At 51.0% G+C, this 26,039-nt stretch overlaps 1 protein-coding gene across 10 annotated transcripts in view; it reads left to right on the top strand.

Annotated features, from left to right (window-relative positions):
- Fhad1 (forkhead associated phosphopeptide binding domain 1) overlaps window positions 1–26,039 on the top strand; it is a 114,945-nt gene that overhangs the window by 71,609 nt on the left and 17,297 nt on the right. For 9 of the 10 annotated variants that reach the window (XM_040757481.1, XM_040757482.1, XM_040757483.1 and 6 more), the window contains 10 exons: window positions 1,305–1,412; window positions 2,435–2,539; window positions 8,509–8,682; window positions 10,904–11,129; window positions 13,078–13,162; window positions 14,948–15,054; window positions 16,650–16,809; window positions 17,126–17,252; window positions 22,945–23,074; window positions 23,698–23,825. In XM_040757481.1, the coding sequence (XP_040613415.1) occupies window positions 1,305–1,412; window positions 2,435–2,539; window positions 8,509–8,682; window positions 10,904–11,129; window positions 13,078–13,162; window positions 14,948–15,054; window positions 16,650–16,809; window positions 17,126–17,252; window positions 22,945–23,074; window positions 23,698–23,825 (1,350 nt within the window). Of the gene's footprint in view, window positions 1–1,304; window positions 1,413–2,434; window positions 2,540–8,508; window positions 8,683–10,903; window positions 11,130–13,077; window positions 13,163–14,947; window positions 15,055–16,649; window positions 16,810–17,125; window positions 17,253–22,944; window positions 23,075–23,567; window positions 23,621–23,697; window positions 23,826–26,039 lie in introns of those variants that run through there. The other variant, XM_040757490.1, reaches the window with a different exon arrangement.

A 26,039-nucleotide genomic window follows, 5' to 3' on the forward strand; every position in this document is an offset into this window, starting at 1 on the left:
TGCAGGCTTTGTAGCCTCCTAAGATACTAGTTTGAGTCCATCCATACCTCCCTTCTTGGAAGGAAGCCATGAAGGCCAGAGATAATGAACAACCAAACGTGTGACCCAAAAGTGTCACTGATCTGTGGTAGCCATCATCTTTATCACTGCAGCCAGGCCTCCCGGCACTTGGACATAGCCTCCACCCCCCACCCCCACCCCCTCCATCTCCCATCCCCATCCCCCATCCCCACACCTCCACCACTTCCTGACAACACACCCTATGCCGAGAGAGAGAGAGAGAGAGAGAGAGAGAGAGAGAGAGAGAGAGAGAGAGAGAGAGAGAGAGAGAGAATGCGTGTCTCCCTACAATCTGATGTGACCCGGGGAGGTGTTTACATGTGGCTTCTCCCACAGCTGCTCTTCAGCACTCTGTAAATAGTGTCACCAAGAAACCTTTGCATCATGTCTCCAGGCGGGTGAGGAGGTGGCAGCGGGTCTCCATGGAGTCACTTCAGCTGGCTGCCTTCCAAGAGTTGCCACGGGCTGGGCCAGGCCCCTGAATTTAGAGATTCCTCGGTGATGGGTCGAGTCAGAAAAATTTCAGCCCCTGGGCTATGTGTAGTGATGCACACACCTCTAATCTCTACTCAGACAGCAGAGGCAGGTGGATCTCTGTGAGTCTGAGGTCAGCCTGGTCTACATGCAGAGTTGTAGAGGCAGGTGGATCTCTGTGAGTCTGAGGCCAGCCTGGTCTACATGCAGAGTTGTAGAGCAACCAGGGCTGCAGTATGAGACCCTGCCTTAAAAAAAAATCACCGAGCGGATGGGAGCTGGGGCTGGTTACGCCACACTTGGGAGGGCTGGGTGAGCCTAGCCATAGTTTCTTCCCAGAAAGAATTGAGCCGCCTCCAGTGGGGGGGGTTTGTTCATTTGTGTGTTTCTGGGTTTTTGGTTTTTGCTTGTTGTTTTGTTTTGACAAAGGATCTGTTAACCTTTGTTAACTGGCCTCAAACTCACTATACAGCCAAGGATGGCCTTTGAACCCCTGATCCTCCTCCTGCCTTCTCCAGATACTGGGATCACAGGTATGAACCACATAAAAGCATCTCGGTGTAGCTGGTGTAACTCCCCTCCACCTCTAGTGGGTTAAATGCCTTCTGAAGGCTCTATTAATCCCCTCCCCTTATAGACGCCAGTGGAAATCACGTTGCAAATTTCAAACACCTGATGTCCAGTTGGGACTTAGAGGGAGACCCTGTGAAAGATGAGGCCACCTTTCTTGGGATTTCTTGGATGCCGGTATGACTGGCCGTGCCTTCCAGGTCTTGGAGGACAGTGTGGATCATGAGAAAAGAAAAATGTGGGAAGTGCTGGAGGCCGAGAGGAGGAAGACACAAGACCTGGAGAACCAGCTGACCCAGCAGAAGGAGGTAGGAGCAGCCAGGGCTCTCCCTCCGGAGGACGTGCCACCAGGCGCCTGCCCTGCAGTCCCATGGTCGCCCTGCCGCAGCACCTCTGCAGGAAGTGACCAGCAGCTGCCACTCACTAGCTGTCCAGGGAGGATCCCCGGGGCTCAGGCCCCTCCAGGGCCTCTGGAAAATGCAAACTGAAATGGTCTCTTTGTGGGACAAAAGCCACTGCACATGAAGTGTGTTCAGCCCTTCTCTGAAGCTACCAGGAGGTGTGCCTTCTGGAACAGGAAACATGTTCCAAGACCTGTCATTCTGCTCCACCTTCCCAAAGCCAGGGACTTTCCAGGGTGAACCTGTCCTGGTGCCAGCCCTGACCAGGTTAGACAGCGGCTCAGCACCCAGTGACAGGACAGAACCCTCGTGACCACGCTGTTTACTGATGCCAGCCTGGGAACAGGGACAGGGAGCCCCTCCCTCCTCTATGCCCCTGTGACTGAGACATGGCTTCCTGCCCCCCACCCAGCTCCATCATTTCCTCTCACCTCATATCCCGATAGGCACCTGGTTCCTTAGTTCTTGTCCCAAACCCGGAGTCACCGGTTTCAGTGGTGACTCACCTCAGCTTTCCCTTGCAGTGAGTTTGCCCTCTGTCTTAGTCACTGTTCCATTGCTGTGAAGAGACACCATGGCCAAGGCACCTCTTATAAAGGAAAGCATTGAGAGGAGGCCTGCTTACAGTTTGGAGGGTTTTAGTCCGTTACCATCATGGTGGTGGGGGCGGAGAGGACAGTGGGGGGGCATGGCAGGAGCATGGCAGTATTCACCATGGTGCCAGAGCAGTAGCTGGAGCTACGTCCCTACTCAAAGGCAGAAAGCAAGAGACTGATCCTGGAGTTTGCTTTCAACGCCTCAAAGCCCGCTCCCAGCGACACACCTCCTCCAACAAGGCCACAGCTAAATGAGCCTTTGGGGGGGTGCTCTTACCCAAACCTCTACCCCTTTCTTCTGCTCTCACTCTCAAACCCCTCTTTGACTTTCAGATCTCAGAGAGCATCACCTACGAGAGACTCAAAATGCGAGACACCCTAGAGAAGGAAAAGAGGAGAATACAGGACCTGGAGAACCGCCTGACCAAGCAAAGAGAGGTATGACTCTCAGATGAGAGGCCCGTGGTGCCCACCGACCTGCCAGGCCCTGTAGCCAGGCAGTCAGGGTTCAGTCATCCTGCTGTGGGGCCTTAGGAAAATCCCTCACTGTTGTCGGGTCTTGGTGCTCCCACATAGGAAACACAGTCAGTCTCATTCAGCGGTGAGACACAACATTGATCTCAGCACATAGACAGACCACACAGTGTGTGCTGCAAATGTCAGCTGCTCGTGTGACAGTTACAGGGTCCCGGCAGGATCCGAACCCAGAACTCCCAAACCCTTCATCCTCACCTACTTCTTCCTCTATACTTCAGCTTAGTGTAGGGTAAGGCAGGGATGACAGAGAGGGGACACCCAGTCATTTCTATGTCCCTTTCCTGACAGAGCTTGTCATAGCAGTCATCACCTTGCAAACTGAAATGTTTCTCTGTTGAGACCTACAGTCTTAAAGTGATGGGTGAAGAGGAGGTGGCTGCACACACCTCACAAACTACAGATATTCACTCCTCCTGGGTCCCTGTAGTATGAAGGACACACGCACACACGTGTACACACACACACGTACACACACACACACACACACACACACACACCTTGACCAATGTCTTAGTCAAAGTAGGTGAGCAACATCCAACCTAGCAATTGAGTTAGTTAAATATGTATCGAAAGGATCTTTTGGCCTGCTGGTCTAAGAAGGGTATCTATCTATGCCTCCATTTTGTGTGGTTTTCTTTAAGAAACATGGTCTGGAATCTGGTTTGTTTAGTTGGTTGGTTTTGGTTTTTCGAGACAAAGTTTCTCTGTATAGCCCTGGCTGTCCTAAAACTCTCTCTCTGTAGACCAGCCTGGCCTTGAACTCACAAAGACCCACCTGCCTCTGCCTGGGATTAAAGGCGTGCGCCACCACTGCCTGGCTGGAATCTGCCCCGTGGTAGCCGGGCTTGTGAGCGCCACCACCTAAGGAGAAACAGTGTCAACCAAGCCCTCAGGACGGCACAACTGCTCTGGACCCCACTCTGATGGGCAGCCTTAGCTGATGGATGAGTGTCCAGAGGAGGAGAAGTCCAGCAAAGTAAGGCCAGGCCCAACAACTCAGGGCTGCCACACTCCCATGCGGGGGCCTGGGGTCAGACTGAGAACTGACCACGGAGCTGTCTGTTTCCCAAATAATACACCCTAGAATGTTGTAGAATGGGTCAGTAAGTGGTGGGGGTGGGGTAAGTCAGTAAGGGGTGAGTGAGGAAGAGAATTTAAATTGTTTATAGAAGATAAGCTAGTAATGAGACATATATATATAATGAAATACATATACACATATATATACACATACATATATATGTATACATATCATACACATATGTATATGCATATCAAGGCTGAAGAGACGACTCAGCAGTTAAGAACACTGTCTTACAGAGAACCTAGGTTTGATTCCCGCCTCCCACATGGCAACTCAAACCATTCATAACTCCAATTTCCGAGGACCCAATGTCCTCTTCTGGCCTCCATGGGCACAATGCACACAGATAGTATACATACATAATGACAAGCAAAATACCCATACACATAAAATAAATCTTTTTTTAAAAGTCTACCATGAATCAATAAATAAATTACAATTTTATTCCAGCAGTAACAGAGCAAGGAAAAACCTGCTCGTTGTGCAGTCACTTCACAAAAGTAGAGCAAACTCAGCAGGGCTGTTAGTGCAAGCCTGAAATCCCAGCTACTCAGGACGCTGAGGCAGTTCAAGACCAGTCCAGGCCGCAAAGTGAGCTCAGGGCTAGCTTGGAAACTTTTAAGACCCCCACCCCCAACCCAGAATCAAAAGTAGAAAGAGCTAAAGATAGAGTTCAAAGACACAGTGCTTGCCTAGTATGTGCAAGACCCTGGGTTCAAGCCCACAGCAAAATGTCAAGCATACTTAGAAGACGAAGCCCTCCCAGGTGCCAGCCCCACAGAGCCCCCTCCACCGAGGGCTGTCACCAAAAGAATTCTGCAAGACAACAAGAAACATCCATAGTGGCAGCCTTAGGTCAGGACACCAAAAGGTAGTCACTGGGAAACCTTAGAACTGGCAGGTGGCAGCAAGCATATCAGGAGGAGCAGTAACACCCCACCCCGAAGGGACCCACCACGTACCAAGACAGAACGCACCACTGCCGAGCAGACACTGTGGCTCTGGTGGGGATTCTGCAGACCAACCCCTCCTACCCCCCTTAACCCTAAACCCAGGAAACAAAAACAAAACTGGACAAGTTAAAAGCTTCCGGGAGAGGAAACAGTCTGCAGATGCAGCCCCCAGATTGGGCAGGAAATGCTTGCCAGACACTGGTCTGGTTAATGTCTAAACCATCTGAGGAATTCAGATAGCCCAATGGAAAGACAGCCAGGGACCCAACAACACACAGGTACACCACAGACTGACTTGTTTTGTTTTGCGGTGCTGGCCAATGGAGCCCGGGGCCTCACACACACTGGCCAAGTGCTCTTCACTGAGCTACTTCCAACTTTATTTTATTTTTGAAATGGTTTCCCACTAATTTGCCCAAATTGATCTTGAACTCACTGCGTAATCCAGGCTGGCTCCAATTCTGCCATCCTTCTGCCTCACGGCCTTTTGAAGTAGCTGGAATTATAGGCTGAAACCACCATACCTGGCCTGAACAGACATTTTTCTTTCTTTAAAAAAAAATGTTGTCTTATTTTTTACGTGCGTATGAGTATTTTACCTGCATGTGTGTCTGGTGCCAGCAGAGGGCAGAAGAGGGCATTACTGGAGTTACAGATGGTTGTGGGAATCGAACCTGGGCCCTCTGGGAAAGCAGCTATGCTCTTAACCAGTGAGCTACCTTTTTAGCCTCCCTGAATAGATGTTGTTCAAAGCAATAACAACAACAACAAAAACTAGCATATACGTGGAAGGGGAAGACCCCAAGGTTATCAGAATAGAAAGATCACTTGAGGGCATTAGGTCAGCTGGTAGAGTGCTTGCTTAGCATGTGTTCCGTCCCCAACAGCTCATAACCCTGGCTTGACGGCACACACCTACAATCCTAGCTCTCAGGAGGCAGAGGCAAAATAATCAGGGCTTCCCGGTCATCTTTAGCCACCGAGGGGGTTCAAGACCAGCCTGACCTAGAGTGACTTGTTTGCACACAAATTTATTTATATTCACAATAGAGCAATTGAAAGGTTGATGTCAAACGGGCCATCATGGCACACGCCTTTAATCCCAGCACTCGGGAGGCAGAGGCAGGTGGATCTATGGGAGTTTGAGGCCAGCCTGGTCTACAGAGCGAGTTCCAGGACAGCCAGAACTACACAGAGAAACCTTGTTTAAAAAGAAAAGGAAAAAAAAGCAACATTGATGTCATTTACATAGGAAACAGATAAAGAGAAACTATAGAAGAAAAATAGCTCCAGCTCGCCTGGTGGTAGTGGCGCATGCCTTTAATCCCAGCACTGGGGAGGCAGAGGCAGGCGGATCTCTGTGAGTTTGAGGCCAGACTGGACCGACAGCCTCCAAAACACTAAAGAGAAACCCTGTCTGGTAAAACCAAAAAAAAAAAAAAAAATAGCTCCAGCTCAGGGGGCATGGAACAGAGTTGCCTGACAGTGAGTCTTCTCTAGACCTATGAGCTTGAAGCAAAGGCGACCAACATCTGGTGAATGTTGGGTGAATGTGGAACAAAGATGGCCGGATGGGGTCTTTACAATGTCTATGGGTGTGGAGCAAAGACGGCTGACAGCCATTCCCCTCACACAGTTGAGCTTCATGGTGCAGTACAGAATCGTGTGTGGTGGTTTCTCAGGGACACCTGGAGGAATCCACTGAGCATCAGGGGTCAAGCAGTTCTGTATCTACGTCCTCTTAGGCAAGGCCACTTGCCCCCCAAAGTCCCTCTATACTGAGGTGACGTCAAGCTCTTCACAAAGCCTCTGAAGCAAAGACCAGGAAGTGAATCCCAGTGAAGTACAGGGACAGCCTGGGAACAGTAGGGCTTATATTTTTCTTTTTGCAAAAAAAGCCTCTGCTTTCTTTTCTGATCACAAATGAAGCACCATTCCTCCTAGAATACTTGACAAATACAGAAAATCGCTCAGAAGAGCCTCAGCATTGACCCCGCTTCTGCAGGGCAGAGCTGTCCCAGCTGACACTCAGTTTGTGATGCTCACTGGGGTGCCTTTGTGCTGTTATCATAGATGTGGGTGATGCCAACTCGTTACCAAGATAGTGGCATGCTGCCTACTGCTTTGGGAACTATTTTGATAACATTACATATTTCTCAAACATCTCCATGTCACTAAACCACCTCCCACTGCGTGAAGAATGTCTTTGATCTGCCCTATGTGGGATGGACCCTGCATTGTTGGTCCCTCCTTGGGGTTCTTTCCTACTTTGTACTGGTATAGAAAATGATTGGTGGGATAGGGGGTCGGTGGGGGGGCAGGAGAGGAGGGAGGGAGAGGGAACTGGGATTGACATGTAAAACAAGCTTGTTTCTAATTTAAATTTAAAAAAAAAGAAAAAATATGACTGGGGGCACATGCCTGTAATCCCAGCACTCCAGAGGCCAAGACAGAGACTCTGAGTTTAAAGCCAGCCCAGGTTGTTTCGACTTTGTCATTAAAAAGCAATGATAATAACAGTGAGTAAACAAATAAGCAAAAGATGTTTGGCTGAAGAGCTTCGCGTTCAGCTCTCCATCCTCAGGATAAAGTGCTGTCTGTGAGTGTAGCTGCTGGACCCCAGGGTGTGAGCAGCCTCCCTCACAGTCTCTGCTCCCACGTGACCTTCCAGAAAGGGGAAGCTGACCCACACTAGCAACAGCAGCTTGTGACAGCACCCAGGACTGAGTCTCAAGGTCACATTTCATGGGACTGTGGTCATAGCTCAGTAGGTACAGTGCTTGCCAAGCAAACACAGTGACCTGAGTTCAATCCCCAGAAACCACATAAAAAAAGCCAGCCGTGGGAGCTGGGAGACGGCTCAGCGGTTAAGCGCACGCACTGGGCTTGCAAAGGAATCGAAGTGAATGACCAGCACCCATATTGGGCTGCTCACAGCTGCCAGTAACTCTAGCCTCAGGGCAACTCAGTGCCTCTGGCCTTGGGCACATATCCTCATGTGCACACACACACACACACACACACACACACACACACACACACACCTCAACCTCTGGGAGTCAAAACCAAAAAGATTCCTGATGTTTGCTGGCCAGTTAGCCTAGCCTAATTGGTGAGTTTGTCTCAAAAGTGGTAGATCACATTTCTGAGCATGACTTGCCCTGGGACCTCCACACACTAGTGTGATTGTGTGTGTGTGTGTGTGTACACATACACACCTGTACAGACATGTGTACCCATGCATACCTAAACACATCCACACTAAAAAATGTCTGGGACCTCAGCACAGGGCCTGGCGGAAGCACGTACCCCAGTTCGTGGAACAGGGTCTCCAAGGGGACAGTGGGATTGTGATAAAATGGATGGAGGGTTTCCAGGGGAGGCATAAGCGATGCCAAAGACTTGGCAACTGGGATGCTTTCTGGCCAGGGGCCTGGAGTGCAGGGGGAACGGAGTGTCTCCAGGGCAGGTCATGTGGTGAAGGGTGAAGGCGCTTAGCACATTTGTCCTGGAAAATAGATTTAGAGAGAGACATGACAACCTTCCTCAAATATTTAAAGGGCTGTCTCATAAAAGAGAAATAAAACTGAGTCAAGGGCTCCGGGTGACAGAATGGGGCTCAGAGACCAGAAATCAAGGAGACAGAGCTCCTCTGACGATAAAAAAAAAGAGTTCTGCAGTCATTGGAACCTTCCAGAAAATCCTTGGGCTGTGGACTTAAGACACATCAATGGTGGAGTCTGTGTCCTCTCTAACGGCCTGGGGGAATAAGGACCCAAGAGTAAATATTTAATCCCCAGACGTTGTTAATTTGGTGTTTGCCGTTTGTCTAGGAGATAGAATCAAAGGGACAAAAAGAGGACATCTTAAATGATAAATTAAACGACACCCTGGCCATGGTGGAGGAGGCTCAGCGGATGAAGACAGCTGAGAGTCTCAAAGCCGAGAACCTTGCCCTCAAGTTAAATGAGACATTAGCCGAGCTCGAAACGACCAAGACAAAAATGGTGAGTTGTTCCGAAAACAGTAAGCTTCCGCCACGGAAGAGGGCAGCATGGGCGTGCTAGTATTCTATCCACGAGACCTGAGCTGGAGTCATTTGGGAAAAGGGAGCTCCAGGTGGGGAAATGCCCCCACCAGACTGACCTGTGGGGAAGTCTGTGGTGCATTTTCTTGATTGATGACTGATGTGGGAAGGCAGTGCCACCCCTGGGCTGGTGGCCCTGGGTTCTATAGGACAGCAGGCTGAGCAAGCCACGAGGAGCAAGCCAGTAAGCAGCACCCCTCCGTGGCCTCTGCATCCGCTCCTGCCTCCAGGTTCCTGCCCTGCTTGAGTTCCTGTCCTGCCTCCCTCAGCAGTGGAGGCTGACCTGAGAGTGCTAAGCTGAAATGACCCCTCTCCTCCACCAGCTGCTTTTGTGTGTGTGTTGTGTCATCCCAGCCATAGAAATCCTAGCTGTGACACAGTAGCAGGAGAATGGGGGCCGGGGAGTGGGAGAGGTTGAGACCTGGCCTGTCCAGCCTCCACTGCTGACTTTCTGGGCCAGGCACCTTTCTTCTCAGGGACTGTCCTGTGCTTTATGGACAATAAACAGCAGGCAGATACTGCCAACTGTCCCTTCCAGGCAAAATCACACCTGTTTTGAAAGATCATCTTGCTGCACCTGGTAAGGCAGGCTTGTAATTCCAGCTCCTCTGGAAGCTGAGAAAAGAGAAACATACATTCAAGGTCTGCCTGGGCTACAACATGAGTTCAAAGACCAGCAGGGCAACTTGATTAGGACCCTGTCTCAAATAAAATAAATTTGGGGATCTGGAGAGATTGCAAAACATCCACGCTTGTGGGGAGCTGGGAGGCCGAGACCCGGCCTATCCAGGAGCAGAGGGAAGCAGGGCGAAGGGGGCTGGGAGACACGCATCAGGAAGGGTCAGAAAATGGAGGGCGGTCACAGGTGGTGACTGATTTTCTAAGAGCCTTTGTTAGTAATTTTAGTTGCTAAGAATTGCAGTGTAGGGGCTGGAGAGATGGCTCAGTGGTTGAGAGCACTGGCTGTTCTTCTAGAGGACCCAGGTTCAATCCCCAGCACCCACACGGCAGCTCACAGCTGTCTATAACTCCAGTTCCAGGGGATCTGACACCTTCACACCAATGCACATAGAATAAATTTAAATAAATTATTTTAAAAAACGAATTGCAGTGCATGCTTGTACTCCCAGCAGCGGAGAGGCAGAGACTGGCAGATCCTTGGGACTTACTGACCAGCCACCCGAGCCTACGTGGTAAATTCCAGGTCAGGAAGAGATCCTGTTTCAATAAAAGAGGTGAATGACACAGGGTACACATACAAAGAAATACAAATCAGTTTGTTCTTTTCTCATCCAACTGTTATTCATTCATTAACACTGCCCCCCAACCAGGGTTTCTCTGAGTAGCGCTGGCTGTCCTGAAACAGGCTGGCCTCGAACTCACAGAGATCCGCCTGCCTCTGCCTCCTGAGTGCTGGGATTAAAGGTGTGAGCCACCACTGCCTGGTTCATCAATTCTCTTTTTAGAGATGCATTTATTCTTATTTTATATGTATGAGTGTTTGGCCTGTATTTGTGTCTGTGCACTACACATGTTCCTGGTTCCCATGGAGGCCAGACGAGGGTGTTGGATCCCCTGGAACTGAAGTTCCAGATGGTTGTGAGCTACCACATAGGTGCTGAGAATTGAACCCAGGTCTTCTGTAAGAGCAGCCAGGGCTCTTAACCACTGAGTCATCTCTCCAGCACAGCACAGCACAGCACACACACACACACACACACACACACACACACACTCATTCATTCATTCATTCATTCATTCTTATCAAGCATGGCACCCCAGTAAGAGCGCAGGCAAGGCTTTTGCTGTATGGAGCTGAGGGACTCGCAGGGGAGAGAAACAAGAAACCAAAGGCTACTTCAGGTGTTAAGAAAGGTCTTGGGGAGAAGACGACAAACAATAGAATGGAAAGTGTCTGGGACTCCTCCATGAACACATGTCCAGGAAGCTTCCTCGAAGGAGGTCATCAGACCCGGAAGACAGACTGGTCAGCCATACAGGGAGGGTGACGGATGCCAGCGGGAACATGCCTGCACAGGCTCTCGGGCAGGATGCAGTTCAGCACCTGTGTGTGCAAAGGAGCCGGACTGCCGCCATCTAGTCCAGCCCGCCAGGTTACATCTCCCTCCCTGGTTCCCCAGATCATACTGGAGGAGCGGCTTCGGCTACAGCAGCAGTCGATAAAGGCCCTGCACGATGAGCGGGAATCCCAGAAGCACGGCTTCGAGGAGGAGATCACGGAGTACAAAGAGCAGATCAAGCAGCACTCCCAGACCATTGTGAACCTGGAGGAAAGGCTCTGCCAAGTGTCCCAGCACCACAGGAGAATAGAAGGGGAGATCGCCACGTTAAAAGACATTGAGCCAGGTAGGATTGGGGCTGTGGGAGCAACACAGCGTCCAGCAGCCCCTGCGGGGTCCCGGGCTAGGCCCCATCTGAAAGCTCTCTCACTCTCTGTTGGCCTCTTTTGCTCTTCGTTGCACGTGATGTTAGAAGCCCCCCAAGGCCTAACAGAGCCACAGTAACGACAATGAGTTAGGACATCCTTTATGCTAACCCAGTGAGGCGGCCAGGCCCACAGGCAGACAGAGCTATTAGTGGTGTTCTCTTTTCCACATGAGAACTGAATCAGTCCAGGGCCATCTCTGTGGCCACTGGCCACTGTGACCTTACTAAGAGCTCTCCTGGCAGCCAGGACCGGCCTCCTACCAAATAAACCCAAAAGCAGTTACGCCACTCACTCATTCACCCTAAATGACCTAGGTCACTCATAACAGACACTAGGCGCTTGGTGGAAAGTTCTGGAAGCTGAGGCCCTAGGCCCCAGGTCTCAGTGTCAGCACTGTTAGCATTTGGCGCTGGATAAGCTGTGCTTGGGGGCAGGGTGCCTGCTTTAGCTACATTTCTGATCTCCACAACTAGCTTCATCTTCTCCCACCCTCACGGCCAACGTTCCCCCAGAGGCAAGCTTAGCCCCCAGTGGAGACACAGAGCTCAGGCGTACCTCGTGCACCATTTGTGTTCTCTGCTTGTTTGCACATCTATAGTGTCCCAGCCTCCTTGATAAACCAACCGCTCTCCCTGTGAGTAAGCAAGCTAGTGCCCTGACAGTGACTTGGGGTAAGCAGGGCCCCACAGCAAGGTCACAGAGCAGGGCTCTAACTCCTAACCCAGAATTCAGGCAAGAGTGAGGCTACTCAACGGGACCTAAGGGTGACGGCATCTTTGTCATTTCTGCCCTTAGGTAAGTGTAGGCCATAGAACAGGCACTGGATATGTCTGTTAAGTGAATAATCAATTGGGTAAGAATCAGAGAGCAGAGGACAGTGGGCAGAGGAGTGAGTGGGGAAATCGGGGAGCTAGAACACATGAGTTATTTTAAGGCCTTTATCTAGAAAGAGGAAAGGACAGGTGGTGTGGCCCACCAATAAGGCTGCACCTCTTGAAGCTTGGCTGGGCCATTGCCATCAGGTCCCTCATTCTCATATTGTACAGATACATTCCGTGTCTGTAAATGCTACTGGTGACCCCTGCCTCGCCCAGGAGCCAGGAAGAGCTCACAGCCATATTAGCCCATTTTTCATTGTTGCCGGCCCAGTCCTAGGAGTGGGCAAGTAAGAAAAGATGTTTAGTTGGAGGGTAGGTTCTGGGTGGAAGGTCTACTTCTGGTGACGGCTTTGCCAGCAGAGCCCTGAGAAAGCCCAGGGTGTCACATGTCAAGGGACAAGGGGTGTGGCTCAGTTGGTAGAGTGCTGGCCTTCACAAGCAGGAAGCCCTGGGTTCAATCTGTCACCACATAAATGGAATCTAGTGGTGCATGCCTGTAATCTCAGCACTGGGGAGGCAGGGGCAGCAGGATCAGAAGTTCAGAGTCATCCTCAGCTACAAAGTGAGCTTGGGGCTAGCCTGGGCTACCTGAGATTCTGTTTTTAAAAATAGGGAAAGATAGAAAAGAACAAGAGACAAGGAATGTGAATGTGTCCGGTCTCTGTCCCTCTGTCCCCTGGGCTCCACCATGATGGTCTCATCTAATCTGTTCACTCCTCTGTCAACAGTGAGATGAAGTCTCCACCTTCTTAAACCTCACAGTGGGGATTAAATGTCACCACCACATCATGTCAGAGGACACAAGCCACATCCAGACTTCACACACAGAGAGACAGCCTCGGCCTGTTACACCATACACATGGGGACTCTCGGGGTAGACAACGCTATGGTGCATTGTGAGAGACACAAGCGTGTTCACAGGAGAGGGGAAAGGGAAAGCCCACTGCCAAAGGGCTGTGATGATGTTGACACAACCCCTCTGATGCAGCTCAAAAGGAAGAAGCGCCCCTAGAGCCCTCCGCAGGACCCCCACTGGACAGCAGCACCAAGGAAGCAGCGTGCGACCACCTGATGTGAGTACCAGGGCGGGTCTCAACGCGTTAGAGGAGCAGGAACATGGCCAGATCTGTGTTCTCAGGGTTGCCTAGATTTCTCAGCTCCAGTTGCAAGTGAGGATGATGTGACAGGGAGACCCAGGCAGCTGTCTGCCCAGTTCACAAGCCCACCCTTGGTGGCCTTGCAGTCCTGGGTGTGTAGGGCCGCCTTCCTGAGCGGCTGCATTTGTAGGAGGTACATGCCTGCAGCTTGGCAACTGTGAGCAGACTCTGTGATTTGCTTTCTGTCCTGCACCTACTTGGGAAGAATCTCATTCTTATGAGCCACACTGACAGAGGAGACCACTTACAGGGGAGAGTTCTGGAAAGGGTCAACAGTTTGCCAGATGCCTTGGCAAAAAAGGGCACTCGCTACCAATCCTGATAACCCCAGTGTGATCCTCAGAACCCACACGGTGGAAAGAGAACAGGGTCTTACAAGCCGTCCTCTGACTGCCACAGGTACAGCGTGGCACACACACACACATACAAAATAAATAGATAAAATATACGGAGGAAGAAAAGGATTGCACTAAATGGCCGTAGCTAATGAGCTCTCCTCTCCAAACCCTAACAGTCAAGGAGTCCATGGCACCTCGTGGAACTGATAATTTTTGGAGGAACAAAACCCATCCATGTCCAGGTGTGATGGCACATACCTGTGATCCCAGTGCTCAGAAGTGTGCACAGGAGGCCAGTGTGGGCTAGTCAGAAACACCAACCGGGCTTGGAATGTAGCTCATTGGTAGAGCACTGGCCTTACACGTTTGAGGCCCTGGGCTGGATCTAGTACCATTAAAAACTAAACAGGCGATGAGTACAATAGTCCAGAAGGCTACTGAAGAGCAGTATGTAAGCAAGGAGGTGCTAAATCTTCATTCCAAGAAAGACAGAGGCACCCATGTTGTGTGTGTGTGTGTGTGTGTGTGTGTGTGCGCGTGCATGAACATGCTCATGTTTGTATGTATATATATATACACATACACATACAATTTTTCACATGGGTGCCTCTGTCTCACGTGTGTGTGTATGTGTGTGTTGACCCTGGACCTCCAAAACCTCTGAGCTTTGCTAGAGCGTGTCAAGGGACAGGCCTCAATACTACCTTCTACCCAGTATCATCCTCCCCTGATACAAGTGCACACAAAAGTATGTATCCCATCCAGGTCCCTCATACTCCCTCAAAGGTACAACCCAGCTTCTATTTACTGCCCTCTCCCTCACAGGCCTACATGCTGTGGTCCCCAGTGAGTGCCTATCCTGTGGAACACCCTTCCAGCAGGGATAGCAATTCTCATGGTGTCAAACATGCCATCCATCTGCTCACCATTTCTGTTTCTCCTTTATTGCCTGGTCCCCAGTGCCCAGGATCCCAGCATGCCGGTGAACAGACAGAAAGCCCTCCTTGTCTGCCCCTCTTCACTCCCATCCTCATGGAAGCCCTGAACGCGCCCCCATAGTCTTCCACCCTCTTTCCACAAAACCCACTGGCTTGTCAATCGGCAGGTCCCATGCAGGGGCAGACGACACCCTCACTAGAGCCACATGGACCTCAGCTCAGACCCTTTGGTCTGTCTCAAAGTGTGCTACGGTGCATCAAAATGGTGTTCCTTTTGAGTATTTAAAGACTGCCTCTTCCCTGACTGGGCTGAGGTCCCAAGGTCCATCCCTAGGTATTTTGAGCCTTTTCTCTGGGCCCTTCTTTCCAGTCCCTCTCAGGAGTCACCAGGGACTTTGAGCACAGCTGTTGTTGTTTAATTACAGAGATGACTTACTGACCGCTCAGAAGGAAATCCTGTCTCAGCAAGAGATCATCATGAGGCTGAGGACAGACCTCAACGAAGCCCACGGCAGGATGTCAGATCTGAGAGGTTGGTCTGAGTTCCTGGGTCACTTGACACCCTGACCCTCTCAGAAAGGAAGTGGAGGCAGAGTCAGCAGCCTCGGGCTCAGAGCCTCTCACGGACCTGTTTGTTTTCTGTGTGCCTGCAGCCCCCGTCACCCGGGGATCACACACACTGGTGGACCTTGAGCACCAACATCTTCTAATGCTGAGCAGTCTCCACCCCTGGGAGGGCAGTAGTGAGGTCCCTCAGGCTGGCCCGTTGCATGAGCCTGGGTGCAGTGGGAAGGGGCCCCACAAGCCTCCTCTTCATCATGCAAAAAGACCTCTCACCTCCTTCCTCATCAGCCACCCAGGGCAGGGGAGAGAAAGCGTGGTGTCACGCACCCCACTGCATGGCGCACATGGCGGCTCAGTCCCTCCCGTACCTCAGTCTTCCTTTCATTGTATTTCTCCATCTTCTCTTGCTTCACATGGCCTCTTCCTCTTTCCCATGCCCGTCCCCAGCCTCTGGCAGGACAAAGAGCCCAGGCAGATAGGATGTGAGAGGCAGCAAAACTAGATTCCGGAAGCAGAAGGTGGAAAGGGGAGAGGAGGAGGATGGAGGGAAGGGGACTGTCTCACCCATCGCCAGCATCCCCAAACCCTCGGGACTATTTGTTCCCTGAGTCCATTCCTATGGTTTCTGATAGGAAGGAGAGAGATAGTGCGGCGTATGAGTCAGAGCCCAGTTCTAGACCCCGATCACCATTAGGTCCTGGAAAGTGGGGGTGCCAAGGGTAATTCCCCTGTGGCCTGCAACTGAAGAGTTAAGGCAGTGCAAAGGTCTTAGTGTGTGTTCTCCCGGCAGCAGACCCTGAAACTGGAACTCCACCACAGCCTGCCCGTTCAAGCCATAACCCCCGTGAACGCTGCCAGTGAAGTAGAGCTTGAGCCAAAGGGAAAGCAAAATGAAGTGTGGTAGGCTGTCAATCAAGAGGACACTGAGGTGCCCGGAACTAATTCTACCAGAGAGAGCTAGGAGCGGGGACAGCTGCATGCCAGCTGTGGATGGAACACTGTTGTACCTGGCAGGAACATAGCCCAGAAGACTCCAGGAGCCTGAGAACACCCCCTGGGCAAAAAGATACAGAGGCAGCTGGGTATGTGGCCCAGTTGGAGTGCTTTGCCTAGACTGCATGAGGACCCGGGGTTCAAATCCCAGCACTAAGTGAAAGTGAGCTGGAGTCACACACCTGTGAGCCCAGCACAGGAAGTTTAGAAATTTAAGGTCATCGTTGGCTATATAAAGAGTTGGAGGCCAGCCTAGGATACATGAGACCTTGTCTGAAAACAAACAAATAAACAGAAAGGCTCAGAAGCAGGTAGCTGATACTGGCCAGAGTGCCTGACAGGTAGGGCCCTGACAGCAGGTGCTGTATAGCCCCATGGTGAGGCAGAAGCAGGGAGCTTACTGTGCTGCCCACTGTCACATGCTGAGGCTCTGGACGGAGCTCCTAGGGGGCACTTGGGCCCCTGAGAACCCTGGGGCAAACCTGCCTCATGGATCTCATGGGGCTGTCAGACAGGCCGTGACACAGATCTGAGGTGGAGAACCACTCGCCGCTTTCCTGTCACTCCCAGGGGAACTCAGTGAGAAGCAGAAGATGGAGCTGGAGCGACACATGGCCCTGGTACAACAGCAGAGCATTGAGCTGAGCATGCTCAAAGCGAAGGCGGCCCAGACAAGCGGCCTGGTGGAGAAGAAAGACCGGGAGCTGAAGGTCCTCAGGGAGGCGCTCAGGTGTGGGAAGGGGTCCGTGTGGCGTGACCACCCCGAGGTATCTGGCACAGAGGAGGGGGCTCAGTAAATGCTGGTTGAATCGGATGGGTGAATGAGTGATAGTGTTTCATTGCTTTAGAGACTCGTTAATTAAAACAGCTCTGCTGTGTTTTGGAAACGGGCAACCTCCCAGGTGACTTTGGCTCAGCTTAAAATGCAGGAGGTCTAGGAGAATTCGGCCACCTGTGAAAATAGTTTTACCTCCGGGTTATGGAGGGATGCAAAGGTTCATGAACCCTGAGCTGCCTGACGCCTGTGATGTCCCTCTCTGCCCCAGGGATTCCCAAGAGAAGCATAGACCCCACCTGAGCATGGAGCAGAAGCCTAGGAATCTGAGTCAGAAGTGTGACATCTCATGGCAGATAGAGCCAGTGCACCCAGATTCATGCTGCAACTTGCAAGAGGTCAGTGTCTGGGACTGGGACTTGGGGCAGGACTGGGGTTCCATGCAGGACTACGGCTCCATGCAGGTTCAGGCTTTGGGTGACAACCAAAAGCCCAAGGGTTAAAGACTTCTAAAAGTATCGTTCATTCCCATGAAATGACAAGGTAAGGCAGAGTCCTGCCCCAGGATCATAGTCTCCATGGTTATACTGTCAACAGCGGAGCCAGTGCCAGCAGTTCTCCCCTGAGGCCACCAAGTCTTCCTACAATTGTGAATTGTAGTAGTGGTTGGCTATCCACCATGGATCAAGTTGGCCTGGGGTTGGATTCCCACCCCTTTACATAGAAAGTCTGTGTCCCTAGGGAAGTCACTGTGCACTGATTCCCTCCTCTGAGAATGGTTGGGAAATACATTTTATTTATGCATATCCACAAACACAGCTGGTAGGAAATTTTCTGGTAATTCTTCAATTGGTTCATATCTCTCTCTCTCTCTCTCTCTCTCTCTCTCTCTCTCTCTCTCCCCCCCGTGTGTGTGTGTGTGTGTGTGTGTGTGTGTGTGTGTGTGTGTAGAGGCCAAAGGAGGACATTGGCTATCTGGCTCTGTCTTATCACCCTTGAGACAGGGTCCCTTGCTGAACCTAGAGTGTACCATCTTACTTTTCCTGCAGAGACGGTGAGCAAACCTATCTCTATGTCAGCTCTCCCCCGTCCCCACCAGCTTTGGGGTTATGGGTGCATGCACTCTTGCTTAGTTTTCATAAATGAGTGCTAGGATCTGAACTCAGTTCCCTAATGTTTGCACGGCAGTGCTCTTAACCACTAAGCCCATCTCACCAGCCCACGAACACTACTGGATTGCCTCGTTTTAACTAAGTCTGTAAAAGTCTGCTTTGTTTGTTTGAGTGGATGCTTAGAATTCCATTTCGTGCCCATTTTATCCAGCCGGTCCCCAGATGACGGAGAGTCCATCTGTGCTCCCCTTAACCTAGTGCTGTAATTAGTGTAAGTTGCCCAGATGTAGAACTCACGTGTGGCTGTGAAGTTGCTGGGGCCAAGGGGCTTCCTAAACTGTGCAGCACAGAACCAAATGACCTTCCCAGAGAGCCGAGCAGTTAATGTGACCCACACACATACCACGGCAGTCACTTGATAGGTCTCCCTGTGTGATTGTCTGGAAGTGGCAGATGCTCATCCAGTAGGAATCGTGTCAGGGAGAGAACAGCCTCCACCAGGTGACCCTCAATGCTGATGCTCACACTCGGCCACGCCCCCTCTCACCCCACTCCCCATGCTGGTGCTGTGGCATTTGCCGTTGTCATTCCTAGTAGGCTGTCTGTGGGGGTGCAGTGGTTCCTTGAAGCCTCCGATTCCTAGAGTCCAGTCCAGAACAACCTCTGCCTTTCACTTTGGGAAACCAGAGAATGAATCATCTGCAAAAGGAACAAGGCCAAATGTGTCAACAAAGACACTACCCCTGCCAGACAGCAGCCAGCCAGGGCTCCAGGCAGCCAGGATGAAAGGGCTTGAGGTTCAGCCAGCTGTCCCTGGCACTGAGTGCTGTCCAGAGAACATTAATAGAAGGGGCTCCCGTTGCTCAGGGCAACCAGGAGGAATGCAATGGTCCAGGTGGCTGGAAGCGTTGTTGCTGGGCACAGGAAATGTCAGTCACTCCTGTTGGACTCCTGAGCCCTCAAAGCAAGACCCATGAAGACTACTGAGCACCTGATGTGTATCGGGCCTTGTGCTAAAGACAGGGAAGGGTTCACAGGTGCCCTACACAAAACACACACACACACACACACACACACACACACACGCACGCACGCACACACACGTGTTCCACGGGGAGTCCTGTTGAATGGTGACTTTTAGTTTCTGTATCAGAGTTGAGGCTGATGGGGAAGGGAGGATGCAAGATAAAAGGCAAAAAGCATCCCTTCTTGGAACAGTGGTCCTCGCCCAGGCGACTTCCTGTTTCCGAAGCCAAAGGGGGTCAGAGGGCTCAAGAGTTGTATGAGAAAGAATCTATGTCCTCTCTCAGTGTGAGTTCCCAGAGGAGCGAGAGGAGGGTCACATGGTGCTTCCTCTCCCATGGAAGACTAGGGGAGCCCGGCCTGGCTGCTGAGCCTGTCCTGCCGCCCCAGGGCAGCGTCAGGTGGCTCCTTCCAGGACAAACAGATGCCCTGCAGCAGGTGAATGAAACAGAGCCAAGCCCTGATGTGATCCAGCTTCAGGACAACACACCAGACTAGTCAGGTCCCTTCAGCAGCCCTGGCACTATCAGAGACCTGGGGAGACCCCTCATTCCTTCCAGACTGCACATCTTGGATACCGTGCTCCTGCTGAGAGGACCACAGTCTCCACCGGAGGCAAGCTTTGCCCTCTGGAGCCTGTGTGCTGTGCAGGAAAGAAGGAGGCAGAAAGGAAATAGTCAGTATAGAGTAAAAGGTCCTAGGGGCAAGGCGGGGTCAGGTGGCTTGAGGAACTATTATGGCAGGACTTGAGACTGTCCTAGTTTGCTTTCTATCGCTATGATAAACACTCTGACCAGGGAAGGGTTCATGTCACCTTACAGCTTACAGTTCATCATGGAGGATGTCAGGGTAGGAACTCGAGCCAGGAACCAGAGGCTGGGAGTGAAGCAGAGGTCATGGGGGATTGCTGCTTGCTTACTGGTTTGCTTTTCCTGGCTTGCTCACCCTGCTTTCTTTCATTTTTATTTCATGTACATTGGTGCTTTGCCTGCAGGTATGTCTGTATGAGGGCATCAGAGTCCCTGGAACAGAAGCTATAGATAGCTGTGGGTGCTGGGAATTGAACCCAGGTCCTCTGGAAGAGCAACCAGTGCTCTTAACTGCTGAACCGTCTCTCCAGCACACCACTCTGCTTTCTTGTACACCCCAGGACCACCTGCCCAGGGGTAGCGCTACCTGAAGTGGGCTGGGCCCTCCCGAGCCCCTCCCGTATCAATCATTAATCAAGAAGATGCCCCACAGACCAATCTGATAGACGCATTTTCTCATTTGATGTTCCCTCTTCCTAGATAACCGTGGCTTGTGTCCAATGGGGGTAGGGAGACTGACAAGAACAATAGATAAGAGCATCATGGGAAAGAGGCTCTCTCTCTTAGCACTGGCGGTAAGAGGCCTCCACAGGGGCAAATTTGGAGCAGAAGGAAGTAACGGTGTAATGCCAAGGAGAAGAGAGTGTTCCCATAAGGGCCTCAGACAGCATTGCTGAAGCCCTTGGAGGAGGAGCGGGTGGGCCTTGAACACTCCCCCAGGGAGCCGGTATGACTTAGCTCAGAGCTTGGGACCCATCATTCCTATTGGCTTTAAAGAAGCAACCAGAGTCAGCAGAAGAGAACAAGTGATTCTCTGTCCCTGGTCTCTGTCTGCGGGCGGGTGTCTCACTCACTCATGCAAGGGTGTCTAATGTTCAACTGTTATCTGTCTGGTTTGCAAAGTTCACATCCACGGGAGAGCTTAGCGTGGGTCTTTGGCGGAGGTGCCTGGAACAGTGTCTAGCATAGGGGGAGAGGGGGCGGGGGCGATGAATATGAATGAGAATATGGATAGCATGTAATGGATTGATTGACACAGGGCCGGGCATGTAGCTCAGTCGGTAGGGTGCTTGTGGAAGACACAAAGCCTTAAACCTACACTGGAATACCACACAAGCTAAGCACAGCAGTGCGTGCCTGAAATCCCAGCATTCAGGAGGTGGAGACGAGAGGACCAGGAGTTCCAGGGCATCTTTGGCTACATAGGAAGTTTGAGGGCAACCTGTACTATGTGGAATCCTGTCTCAGAGAAAAAAATTTTTAAAGGAAAAACATTTTTAAAAGAGAAAAGAAATAGAGACAGAGATGCCTAGCTCTATAAAATTTTAATAATTTCGGTTCACCTCATGGCTATATATGCTGTCTTCGGTATCTATAGCTGTAATCTAAAATGAACCATGCGTTGCTATTTTAAAAATAGTTATAAAAGACAGATCATCGGCTTCTTCCCATTCTTGCCAGTTTGGCTGAGGCCTCCCCCTAGCAACTGTCTGACAACTGAAAATCACTCTCAGCACCCCACCCCAGGTCCCCACTTAGTTATCCGTGTGACATTTGTCCCGTCTTATAGGTCTCTCCCTACGTGCCCTCCCCCACTGTCTCCTCATACGGGGTATAAAGCTCAGGACGGCAAGGGTTTGCCTGTGTCACTCACTGAGGGAGCCTGAGAGCCTGGAGCAAGTTTAGCAGGCTGAGGTGTGGAATGAGTGAATGAATGAATGATTGCATGAATCACTAAAGAACTGAGGCAGGATCTCATGTAACCCAGCCTGGCCTCGAACTCACTATGTGGCCAGGAAGGACCTCGAACTTCTGATCCCTCCATGTCCACCTCCCAAGTGCTGGGATCACGGGCATGCATCACGCAGTTCAGTTTATACAGTTCTGGGACTGGAGATGGGGTCTTGAGCATGGCAGATAAGCACTCCATATGACTGGGGTGCGTCTCCTCATTTTTCTACAGGAAAAAAAATCCTAAATTCTTCTGAGTTCATCTTTAAGAGGATCATGCCCTTCAAAGACTTTCCTTGTCTGTGCCCTGAGTAAACCTCACTCTAGTCTCTAAGGGTCCTGTGGGGTCCACATGTGCCCAGCAGCTATCATACTATATGAGGCAGGCATGGAACATTCTATTGTCATAGAAAGTTCTGCTACACCGGCCACTCTAGAGATCCTAGAGTCTCGGAGAGAGGTCTCTCCAGACCACCCAAGTGCCAGGCTGCCCAGTACCCCAAGCAAACAGGAGAAAACCATCCTTGTGACCAGTGTAAAAGGAAGCCTGGGGGGGTGAGATCTCTTTGAAAATGCCCTTCTGGGCTGGGCATATAGCTAAGCAACAGAGTGAGGACTTACTCTGCATAAGAACCGGGTTCCGTCTTCCGCACCACAAAAGGGGAGAGCGGGGAAGAAAACAGTAAAACTGCACCCCTAGAGCTAGAACTGGAGGGGCTGAAGAGACAGCTCAGCAGTTAAGTCCCCTGTGGCTCCTGCACAGGCCTTGAATTCTACTCCCAGCACCTGCATCAGACAGCCCCCTGCATCAGACAGCTCCCTGCATCAGACAGCTCCCTGCATCAGACAGCTCCCTGCATCAGACAGCTCCCTGCATCAGACAGCTCCCAACCACCTGTAACTCCACCTCCATGGAGCCTGACGGCCTCTTCTAGCCTCCAAAAGCTGGGTGTGGTGACACACGTTTTTAAACCCAGCAGCACTCAAGAGGCAGGTAGATCTCTGAGTTCAAGGCCAGCCTGGTCTACATAGTAAGTTCCAGTACAGCCAGGACTACTTAGAAAGACTCTATCTCAAAAAAAAAAAAAGAAAGAAAGAAAGAAAGAAAGAAAGGAAATGGAGATACAGGCATGAAAGACCACTAGAAGATGAAATAAAGCCTGCAGAGAAGGAGTCTAGGGGATGTTTTATTTATAGTATCACTAAGTAGGAAGAGGAGTTGGGAATCCTTATACGTGGGCCTTGATGTTTGTGATGAAAAGTTGACACCCCTTCTCTGCTGACACTCTTGTGACATTTTCCAGAAGTGCTGAATGGCAGGGTCTCTGCTGAACAGGCATTGTTCATGTCCCTGGGAATCTGAGGGAAATAGCTGGGCCCTTATGGAGCTGCTGTCTGTGCCAACCTGTCTGCAGGAGCCGTCCTTCAGTGACCTGGGGGCCAAGTGCAAAGGGTCTCGACACGAGGAGACCATCCAGCGGCAGAAGAAGGCCTTGTCGGAACTCCGAGTGCGAATCAAAGAACTGGAGAAGACCAGCTCCTGCAGTAAGTTCTCTGATCCTTAGTCCCAGCTTGGGGGCCCCAGAGCCTGGTGTGCACCTTGGGGACTGGCTGATTGGCCGGGATGTCATCTCATAACCAGGAAGACATTAAAACACTAACAGTGACAGGCCAGGCCCCGCCTCAGAGTCAAGAGCAGGCCCTGATGTTAAATAAAATAGGACATGAAAAACGCACTACTGTCCTCCTCCTCATTTCGCTGTGACCTGGTGGGGTCTTTGTCATGGTCTAACGCTACCTGAAGATGAGCCCTGGGGGGCGCCTCTTAAGAGTACCCCATTCCGAAAGGCCGGAACTGACTCAGAACGGGCAGCTGGTGACTGAGCAAGATACTGGGTACCGGGTGTCCCAGGAGAAGTCCCATCTCCATCTTTGTGCCTGAAAGGCCTTAGGTGAAGTTCACCTCTGCAGTGACAGCTTTGTGGCCAAAGCCTCACACTCACTGTGTGGCCTTGGGCAAATCGTTTAATCTCTCTAGGCCTTGGTTTCCTCATCTGCCAGAGAGGTCGGGAGGATTAAAACGGCCCTGTGGTAAGTGCCCTGTAAGTTGTAACCACAGTGACGATGTGAAGTGATGTCTTCCTGAGTCTAAATTGTTTCTTTTGTAGATCATAAGGACCACGCGAATGAATCATTCCTAGAACTAAAGACCCTCAGAATGGAAAAAAATGTACAGAAAATGTTATTAGACGCAAAGCCTGACTTGACGACTCTCTCAAGAATAGAGATCCAATCGGTAACCACAAATCGTTTGTCTCTGCAGTGACTGACACGAGAGGGCGGGCGTTAGGGCTGATGGGAGCTGAGCTGCAAGTCAGTGTGCTGCAGGTTCAGGGCCAGGGCCTCCCTGAGGAGCAGGTGTCTGCACATGCACACGCCAGTGAGTCATTGCATCTTAGCACAGACAGTGGCCTCCATATGCAGAGCGCAGTCTGCCATTGCTTTGACTCTGGGCCGAACTGGCCCCTGAAGCACAAAGGGCCCCTCCTGTTCCTAGGAGATGTCACATCCTGCAGAAAATGTCCACTAGGCTGACTGATGAGGCTATGCCACGAGTTTGCCCGGGTCTGCTGTTCTTATAAACTGAAAGACGTGCACATGTCCAGGCGGAAGGGAACTGAGATGAGAGAGCCCAGACTGAATGCTATGTCCTCCAGGAAGGCTTTGGGGAGAACCTGAAAGGACAGCCAAGTGTGGTGACACACGCCTGTCATCCCAGGACTCAGGAGTATAGGCAGGAAGACCAGGGGTGTAGGCTGTGCTTGACGACATGCCAAATTTTAGTCCAGGCTACTTAAGACTCTCAACAACAACAAAAGTCAAGATTAACTTCCTCTAGAGCCTGACTCAGAATTTATACTGAATAATAGGTGACTGTTATCCCTAAATAGTACTATCAAAGGAAGGAGTGGGACCTTAGGTGCCAAGGTTCCCAGGAATGATTAACTGTGACATTGAAAGTGGCCTTTATGACCTGAAGGATGTTAGACTAAGTCGTCGATGGCACCTGAGAGTGGACAGGATCCACTGACTGCACACTGGCTGACACAACTGAATAAAGCACATGGAAGCTTCTAGAATGAACAACAAAGTTCCCCTATCTGAACCAATACCCTGTCTAATTATCTTTCTGGGCATTCACTAGGGTTGGAGATGAAGGTCTTTGAGGTGAGCTGAGTTTCTCAACAAGCATCACACACACAGTCCCCAGGGCTGGGTATGGAGGGACGGTCTCCAGATGGGAGGTCAGCCAGATCTCATGGCTTCCCAGACAGGCCTTCCCCTTGCAGCTGATCCACCACTGCCATTACACAGCAGGGAACCTTCCAACTCTGTTTTTAAAACCCTTGATCATCCACAGTCGGGAGCAAGGAGGAAAAGCCCCCACAGATGGAGTGCTTGCTGTGTGCTGGACTCGAGCTGAGCACTTCACCAGCTCGGTGAACCCATCCTTGCAGCCGCTGGGCTGCAGCAGGTCCACTGCCCCTATTTTACAGGTTAAGAATTAGGGTTTCAGAAGTCAAGTACCTCATCCAAGGTCACAGAGATACAGGAGGATGTGTCCCTGACTGTCTTCCCCTGACACTCTGCCGGTCTGCAGAGAAGGATGAAAAGGGGAATCCTGGAGAGGGAGGCACAGAGGACATCATCTGCAAAGATGCCCTCCCCGTCAGGCCAGGGGAGATGGCTCAGTGGGTGAAAGCACTTGCTCTTCAAACATGATGACCTGAGTTCAAATTCCCAGTGTGCAATGAAAACGCAGGGTGTGGCCACACACCCACCTCCAACCCCAGCATTATAGGAGACGACAGGAGGATCACTGGGGCTTTGCTGGCTGCCAGTCTCTCTCCAGGTTCAGTGAGAGATCCTGATTCAAGGGAGGAAGGTAAAGAGTGACAGAACAGGTCACCCAGCCTCCTCTGGCCTACACACACACACACACACACACACACACACAGACAGACACACACACACACACGAGTTACACACACCTGTACATACATACATACATCATTCATGTGCACACACACACACATGAGTTACACACACCTGTACATACGTACATCATTCATGTGCACACACACATACACACATATGAGTTACACACACTTGTACATACATACATACATCATTCATGTGCACACACACACACATACACACACAGAGTCTTATCTCAATATATAATAGTGTCCACTCTTACCAATTGTCAAGCCTTTTTTGGTTTTCTGGTCAGGATTTTTTGGTGCTATTCTGGTCTTCAGGGGTCACGTGGTAGCACCTCCAGATGCTAAGGACCAACCAAGATGTCCATGGCGTGCCTACTGGATACTAAAGTCCACTTGAGTCCTGATATGACAGTTACTCGTGGCTCTCCAAATTCTCTGTCTGGCCTGGCTGCTGTCCCATGCTTCCAGTGAGAGCTCCCAGAGGTCAACTGGCTGATGGAGGG

This window comes from Mesocricetus auratus, unplaced genomic scaffold (genome assembly GCF_017639785.1).
Source record: "Mesocricetus auratus isolate SY011 unplaced genomic scaffold, BCM_Maur_2.0 Super-Scaffold_100014, whole genome shotgun sequence".
In the NCBI taxonomy this organism is placed as follows: Eukaryota; Metazoa; Chordata; class Mammalia; order Rodentia; family Cricetidae; genus Mesocricetus; species Mesocricetus auratus.